The sequence below is a fragment of the Bos mutus genome, chromosome 22 (assembly GCF_027580195.1).
Source record: "Bos mutus isolate GX-2022 chromosome 22, NWIPB_WYAK_1.1, whole genome shotgun sequence".
Classification (NCBI taxonomy): domain Eukaryota; kingdom Metazoa; phylum Chordata; class Mammalia; order Artiodactyla; family Bovidae; genus Bos; species Bos mutus.
This window is the reverse complement of record NC_091638.1, coordinates 11,414,967-11,423,834: the sequence shown is the minus strand read 5'-3', so window position 1 is coordinate 11,423,834 and position 8,868 is coordinate 11,414,967. Positions and strand designations below refer to the sequence as shown.

The window sequence follows — 8,868 nt, the reverse complement described above, 5'->3', positions numbered from 1 at the left end:
GGGCACATGTATAAAGACAGACAGTAGATTAGTGGCTGCTAGGGCCGGGGCGTAGGAGGAATGAGGAGTGTGGCAGGAGGAAGAATGGCTTCTCAAAGATGTCCCTGTCCTAATCCGTGGAAACTGTATGTTATATTACATGGCCAGGGGGATTTCAGGTTGCTAAGAAGCTGACTTTAAAATCAAGAGATGATCTTGGATTATCCAGGTGGGTGCAATGTAATGACAAGGGTCCTTATATAGGGAAGTGGGAGACAGAGTCAGAAACAGGGAAATGTACTGTCAAAAAGATGCAACCAGTCACTGCTGGCTTTGAAGATGAAGGGGGCCATGAGCCAAAGAACGCAGCAGCTTCCAAAAGGAGGAGAATCACCACAGAAGAAAGAAACAGATTCTTCCCCAGAAAGGAACACAGCCCTGCTGACACCTTGCTTTTATAGACCAGTGAAACCCTTGCAGACTTCTGTCCTCCAAAATTGTAAGATAAAATAAACTTGGCACAAAGTCTGTAGTAATTTGTTATAGCAGCAATAGGAGACTAATATAAGGAGTGACTGCTAACAGGCATGGAGTTTCTTTTTGCAGGTGAAAAAAATGTTCTAAAATTAGATTATGGAGAAAGTTGCACAGTGGGGAAAGTCATTGCATTGTACACTTTAAACAAGTGAACTCTAAGGTATGTAAGTGGTAACTTGATAAAGATGTTAGCTTATTTTTAAAAAGATGGGTAGGGGCAAAAGAGAGGAGTGGCCTGGGGACTAGAGAGAGGATTCAGGGCATCTCTGAAGCTGAGGTCAGCAGGGCAGAGCCTGGCGATGGGTTGGACAAGTTAGCAGATCTTCACACTTGGCAGAATATACAAGGGTCTAGCTCCAGCCAGCTCTTCCCTAGAAAACTTGTTTTTTTTTTTTTTTTTTTTTGCAATAGTGGGTTTTGCTTCAGAGAACAGACACAAAAAATCATCGAGTGGATGAGTAGTTGCTGCCAACTCTTGATTCAAAAAGAACACAATTCACCCATAACAACAACCCTAAGGCACAAGAAAAGGAAGGACTATCCAACCACAATGGAAATCGTTAATTTGAAGTGAAATGTGAGAGCACAGCATTGAAAGGAAAACCTATTGACCTGTCTGGGAAATCACAATTAAAGCATGAGTGAGGAAAAAGAAGTTGATTTTGTTTTGCATTAGTTCATCCACCAGAACCGGACAGATGGAGAGCTTGTATTACCATATTTTTAACAAATGTCTTAATGTTTGACTCTCTGCAAACATTCCCGTGTAACATCTGCATTATTTTTCATCATCATTTTTCAAATGAGGGAAATTATTGATTTGATTTAAAAAAAAAACAACTATTGATGGTCAATAAATTTTTACGTCTGTGAAGAAAAAAACTCTGATGAAACTTTGAAACCAATTCTAAGACCAGTGTCTCTGCCTTTCTCCCATCAGCACTTGCAGAACAATCTTTAAACAATGACATAGCTTGTTGAATATTAGCTTTGAAAAGACCCAGAAAAAAAATCTCTTTGTATGGAAAGTCTCGTGCCTTTTTTCAGGAGAGATGTTGCCAGAATAACGCTTCTCTGATGGTTCAGACAGTAAAGAATCTGCCTGCAGTGAAGGAGAACTGGCTTTCATCTCTGGGTTGGGACGATCCCCTGGAGAAGGGAATGGCAACCCACTCCAGTATTCCTGCCTGGAGAATTCCACAGAAAGAGGCTACAGTCCATGGGGTAGCAAAGAGTTGGACAAAACTGAACGACTAACACTTTCTATTCATTTTCCTGACCCTATTCTCCTCTACTATCTCCACCTGTTTTTGGATGACTATCACCATTAAGCTGGTCAGTGGCTTTCCTGCAGGATGGTCAGAATCATGACAATTATACCAGAAAACAAGTTGTCAGAGAATTGTAAGGAAACTGTCAGCTTTGCTAACCCAAGATTTCCTTTCCATCAGTAACACACACTATCCATCTTTCAGACTCAGCCAATTTCCTTAATCCTGAACAGAATGCTATGTACTTCCTCAGGCAACTGATAATCAGGAGGGGAATCTTAGGGTCATGCCAGTCACTCACTCCCAGGGCCCTGATTCCCTAACCTGTATCCTATGTCAGGTCAGAAGAAAGCTCTTTGTCTGAATACGAAACTTCAAGCTCCCTGTAAAAGTGCCTTCAGAGAAACATGATGTAACCACAGGCTCTCAGATTTCTTTTTTTTAAATAGGAAGAAGAGAACATTTTGTATATTTTTAAAATATCTTTTCATATAACTTCTGTTCTTTTTTGCCTTCTCCTATCAACACTATTTGTAGAGACGTGGATGGACCTAGAGACTGTCATACAGAATGAAGTAAGTCAGAAACAAAAACAAATATCATATATTAAAGCACATATATATATGGGATCTAGAAAAATGGTATAGATGATCTTATTTGCAAAGCAGAAGTAGAGACACAGACACAGAGAAAAAATGTATGGATACCAAGGGGGGAAAGGGGGGGTGGTTCGGGGGGGTTGGGAGGAACTGGGAGATTGGGATGGACATATATACGCTACTGATACTAGCATAAAAAAGACAGCTAATAAGAACCAACTGTATGGCACAGGGAACTCTACTGAATGCTCTTTGGTGACCTAAATGCGAAGGAAATCCAAAAGAGAGGGGATGTATGTATGTGTATAGCTGATTCACACTGTTGCACAGTAAAAACTAATACAACATTGTAAAGCAACTATACTCTAATAAAAAATAATAAAAATTTTATTTTATTGAAGTATAGTTATTTACAACATTGTATTAATTTCTGCAAATACCCTCTTCATTACATGATGTGTGTCATTTGAACCCGTCTAAATAATTTACCTGACGTATCTTTTATTGTAAGACACCTGCAAAACTATAGGTAAGCAATTGAAACTAAAGTGGCTTCCCTGATGGCTCAAGTGGTAAAGATTGTACCTGCAGTGTAGGAGACACAGGAGATGGGGATTCAATCCGCGGGTTGGGAAGATACCCTGGTGGAGAAAATGGCAACCTACTCCAGTATTCTTGCCTGGAAAATCCCATGGACAGAGGAGCCGAGGGGGTTCCAGTCCATAGGGTCACCGCATTCCAATCAATAGGGTCACAAAGAGTTGGACATGACTGAGCACACACGAATAAGTAAAATGAAATAACTTCATCTGGTCTTTATCTGTTTTCTGTCCAACTGCAAAAAGCAATGGAGAAAAAGAAACTAACTGTGAGAAGGAATTCAAAACCACAGAGGTCCTATTCCCAGCAATCACTCTAAAGGTCTTGAAAGCAAGAGTGACCCCATCTTTCTCTTTTCCCCTGTAAATCAAGCATAGGGTGTGACAGCAGGGGCTTAGCTGGCTGGGAGGTGCCTCCTCTCTGAGCTGGGATGTGTGTTATCCATCATGACTTTGGAGGTCTCCTGCCTGGGAGAAAGCTTTGGTGAGAGGGAGACCATTGTTTGCAAGAGACCGCAAATATGTTACTGTCTTTCTCTGGACCCTCACCCTGTCATTATTTGTCATCCCCTTGGTCCACCTAGGAGAGGCCACAGGGAAAGAATATTTTCTTTCAAATAATTATTTGGCCATAGCAGTGGATGCCAGACCGAGAAACCATCTTCTCCATAGGAAAGGATGGAGGGAAGGCAGGAGCAAGCTCTGGGAGCTGGAGCTAGAGCTAGAAAGACGTGGGATGTGGATTACAGTACACTGGCTCCATCACTTCACCCCCAGCTCCTAGCACCTGCTGAGCTACACAGGGGTGTCCCAGGTAACACCCACCTAATCTTGGCCCCAGCCCAGCAGCTCCCAGCTCTCCACCCTGCAGCATGTCCTCTCCTCTTGGGCCTACACTTCCCACATTTGTCAATTAAGGAGAATGTCTGGACAATGCTCTGTCCCCCCAGTTTTATGTTCAAAGACCCTCCTGTTGAACAGTGCTGGCCTTGGGGTCTGTTTTCAGAGAAGGAATCAGCAAATGATGGCTCGCACGCCAGACCTGGTCCACCACCTGCTTTTGTATATCCTGTGAGCTAAGATGGTTTTATACTTTTAAATGTTTGGGGAAAAAACAGAAGATGAATATGTCATAATATGTGAAAATGATGTGTGCTGTGCTGTGCTTTGTTGCTCAGTCATGTCCGACTCTTCACGACCCCATGGACTGTAGCCCACCAGGCTCCTCTGTCCAGGGGATTCTCCAAGCAAGAATGCCCTGCCCTCCTTCAGGAGATCTTCCTGAACCAGGGATCGAACCCAGGTCTCCTGCATTGTAGACAGATTCTTTACCATCTGAGCAACCAAGAAAGCCCAATAATACTGGAGTGGGTTGCCATGCCCTCCTCCAGGGGATCTTCCCAACTCAGGGATTGAACCCAGGTTTCCCACATTGCAGGTGGATTCTTTACTGTCTGTGCCACCAGAGAAGCCCAAGAATACTGGAGTGGATAGCCTATCCCTTCTCCAGGGGATGTTCCTGACCCAGGAATCGAACCAGGGCTTCCTGCATTGCAGGCAGATTCTTTGCCACCTGAGCTACCAGGGAAGCAATTTTATATCATGTGAAAATGAATGAAACTCAAATGTCAGTGTCCACAGCCACAGTTTTGTCCTGTGCATGGTTCCTGGCTACTTCTGCGCTAAAGGAGCCTAGTTGTATAGCTGCTGTGGAGACTGGATGGCCTACACAGCCTAAATAGTTACCCTCTGGCCCTTTGCAGAAGAAGTTTTTCCACCCTTGGTTTAGAAAAGGACAATGTCCTTCAGTGTCCACAGTCCATACCGAGTATACCTGCTGGACACAGTGCTTATATGATAAGGAGAGCCAGCCCTGCTCTTTGGGGAGCAGCGTGTTTCCCCCAGGGAAGTTCCCTTCACTCACATTGCTGTGCTCTTGTAAAACCCCACTTTGAAAGGCTGTTCCTTTGTGGGAGGTGTGGGTACCTAGCTAGGTCAGCAAGGAGAAACCCAGGATTAAGCATGCGTGTGTGCTCAGTCACTTAAGTCATGTCCGACTCTGCAACCACATGGACTGCAGCCCACCAGGCTCCTCTGTCCACGGGATTCTCCAGGCAAGAGGACTGGAGTGGGTTGTCATGCCCTCCTCCAGGGGATCTTCCTGACCCAGGGATTGAACTCATGTCTCCTGCATCTTCTGCATCACAGGTGGATTCTTTACCACTGAGCCACCGGGGAAGCCCCCAGGATTAAGAGGACACGACAAATCCTCGAGGCTGCCCTGCCCACAATGTGAAGAATGATGGAGAACCAGAAGGGGTCCTCTGTGGACCATCTGGGTGGGGATGCATGCTGGGTCCAAAGGTCTGCTGGGGAAGGCTGGCATTCATCATGCCTTTTTCCCTCCAAATACTGAAAAGCAGAGGGGGCTACACAGCAGAGTACCAGGCAGCAAAGGGATTGTTTCTGTGTGTGGTTACAGAAAACACATACACACTCAGGCTGGGAAGAGTTTCTCTTAGAAAAAGCCTGGCCCTTTGGTTGCTTTTCATAGAAGGCACATCCCATGGGCCCGTCCCTTGGTACCCAGTGATAGAGAAGGTCTCCATGGGTGGGTACCTGAAGGGTGACGTTGAGGGGTTGGAAATGACACTCCAGGTCATCCAGTTGAATGAAGTTGGATGCGTCCACAGACTCGCCGTACACAAAGGAGGTTGGAGACATGATTCTGAAAGAGGAAAGCATGAAATCTGTCATCCCAATGCAGGGTCACCGCTATCCTAGGAGCTCAAACATTTGTCTCTATTGAATCTAGAGCTCAAACATCTGTCTCTAGTGAATATAGAGCTCAGACATCTGTCTCTGTTGGATCTAGAACCTGGCTCCCCTCAGGGTCCCCCACCAAATGCTTCGCTTCTGGAACTGCTCTTTCTCTCTCTTGTAAATGGACACAGCCAGACCTGTACTTTTTAAGCAGACATTCCCAGTAATGTCTGGTCATCTTAGGTCAAATCAGTAAGTTATGTATACAATGTACTAGGATTATACTTCTAAAATGAGAAGAAAGACCATGGTAGCTTTGATTTCAGTTTTTAAACTGGATTATAAAATCAGTGAAGTCGCTCAGTCGTGTCCGACTCAGTCGTGTCCGACTCTGCGAACCCATGGACTGTAGCCTACCACGCTCCTCCATCCATGGGATTTTCCAGGCAAGAGTACTGGAGTGGATTGCCATTTCCTTCTCCAGAGGACCTTCCTGACCCAGGGATTGAACCCGGGTCTCCTGCATTGTAGGCAGACGCTTTAGCGTCTGAGCCACAAGGGCAGTCCTAGGATTATAAAATTACACGTTTTATTTTGTCATTTGAAAAACATTTTGTGAATTGAAAAAGATTATGACAATATAAGTGAATTATATGTTTGGCATTCTAAGCCCCACTCTGTAACAAATTAAAAAAATAAAGATTTTCAGGCTACCAAAATTACTAGAAATTAGGTATTAAAAATTGAGTCCTTACACTAATAGCCTTTTTCTTTAGATTTCAAATGGCTGTGTAAGACGTGATGAAGAATTCCAGCTCAGTGTGTAGTGATGTTTTCAACTTTGTCTGTGTCAATAAACCCCAGGCTCATTTAAATTCCCAGAAAAATAATGGATTCTAGATGAGATTCTAGAAGTCGCTCGCTTGCCTAAACACAATATTGTAAGATTTTTGGTACCAAGTCTAAATAGATAGCAATTAACCTATTTTCAGCTTAAGTGTAGAAATTAGTTTATAAATGTAGTGAGCTGCCACCCAGGTCAAGAGTGGGTTCATTTAAATGAGTGCTGTTTTATGTTCCTGGAAAGATCAGAGGGTTGACTCATTTGTTTAACTGAGGGCTTCGTTGGGGGCTGTTAACACCTCACAAGGAGGCCTCCAGGGTCTGACAACAGGATCAAGAGAGCCCTGTTTTCTCTTTCATTCCCTAGGACAGGGCTTGGTCCATGGACGTTCTCACTGTGCGTCTGAGGAGAAAGTAAATAAACTACATGGTTAAAAACAGAGCCATGAACAGAGGCAAATCTGTGTTGGTTTGCAAATATATTCCACCAAAGCCTCATGTCTAAAGAACGTGATGAAAAACGCCAAGAGGCAGGAACGCCCACCGGAGACTCATTCCTGACACCCAGCAGAGCTGGGAGCTTTGCAGGCATGGCTCCTTCTGCAGCGTATTAACTTTTCTACGTGCGGCTAAGGCCAGGACCCAGGAGCACTTGAATACTGAAAAATGAGAGACTTTGAACCTCTAGAAAGTTCAGCTTGCCTGTGGGGCAAAGGTTCAACAGGTCCTCATTTGATCTAAACTAATTGTGCAAATCCTTTTTCCTCTATCGTGCTCTGTTTCTGAAGCCGGAAACAGGAACTGGCTTCTCATTTTTCCAGGCCTGTGTTTTGGCTGAAAACCACGCAGGCTTGTTTTGGGTCCCTGCTGCCTGCAGCCCTGATTTCCAACAGCGCCAGAGGCACTGAGCAGGTGTGGACTTCAGCCAGACAGTGTGCCCACTGTGACTGGCCCTGCCCACCCACTCTGCAGGAGGATGGGAAACACGCAAAACCAAAGCTGACTAGAGGCTACTCAGAAAGCAGGCCCGCCTTCCCTGGGACGCATTGGCTGTAACCTCTGGCCCAGCAGCCTTTGGCTGAGATTTTAATCCCAAGAATGGAGCTGCCTGCTACCTTGTGGCACTCCGGAGCGGTGGGCGCTGGGAAGAGATGCATGTAAAGGTGTACAGAATGTTCGAAGGAATTGCGGCTTACACCTGTCATCACACTTCTTGTATAATCTACCAAGTGTGTGGGCAGCTGGGAAAGAGGAGAAAACAGGGAGGGAGGAGGGAGTGAGTCACTGTAGCTAAAGCTTCATCTTGCATTTCCAAGCCAGGCAGAAGTGGAAGTGGCAGGGCCACCGGCTCCTGGCCATACAAGCAAACACCAGAGAAGCACAGGGTTCCGCCCCAGGCAGCACTGTGTCCTGGCTACTCACCCCGTGATGGACGTGTCCACCTCGTGCATCAGCGGCACCGTCAGTGTGAGGACGTTGTTGTGAAGGGACTCTGAGCGCTCCACGTTGCCGCTGTGCAGGGAGAGAGGACGGGATGCCAGTCAGCACAGCCTGCCCGCGATGGGCCTCTCCCCTCCCAAAGAGGGACAGCTCTCTGTTCCGTACCTTTTTACCCTCAACTCTGTTTTTGGTCCCTGTATGGCATCACCGTGGGCACTCTATGGTTTCAGTTGTGTTCCCCACCCCATAAAGATGTGAGGGCCAGTAGTGTACAGGGAAGGTGACCCCAGGAGACAGCAGGGGGTAGACAGGAAGGCAGGCAGACAAGCAGGGCATGTGATCCAGGTCAGCCGGGCTCCATCTGACCAGGGAACTCCAGGAGGCAGTGTGGAGTACCCACCCTCATCTTCCAGCTGAAGCCATGGGAGCTGATCAATGAGTCCTGAGACCTGCTGGGGGGTGGGGGTGGGGGATTAATTCCCTGGCATGTGACCTATGTGCACGGTGAGTGAGGTCTGGCCAGAGAAAGCCTCAGGCAGAAGGACAGGTGCTGGGAATGGGAACTGTCCAGTGTGTGTGTGGTAGAGGCGAGCTCTGAGAGGTTATGGGTGGGCACCAACAGCGTGTGCTGCTTCTGCAGGGCTTATTCCATGAATAATGGACAACCGAGGTTAGGGCACTGCAGTTGGGAAGACGTTTGCTTGCATTTAGCAGCTATTTCCCATCTAATGGCATCATCCATCATCCACGGACAACCAAGCCCAGGAGAGAGGCCCTGGGTAGCACCATCTCGATAAATACCACAGGAGCTCCTGCTATAGGACTTCTGGCTCAAAC

At 46.2% G+C, this 8,868-nt stretch overlaps 1 protein-coding gene across 1 annotated transcript in view; it reads right to left on the bottom strand.

Moving 5' to 3' along the window:
* The window catches only part of ITGA9 (integrin subunit alpha 9), a 366,537-nt gene that overhangs the window by 69,916 nt on the left and 287,753 nt on the right, over positions 1-8,868 (bottom strand). The window contains 2 exon segments of the mRNA XM_070360514.1: positions 5,605-5,713; positions 8,014-8,103. Coding sequence (XP_070216615.1) covers positions 5,605-5,713; positions 8,014-8,103 — 199 coding nt within the window.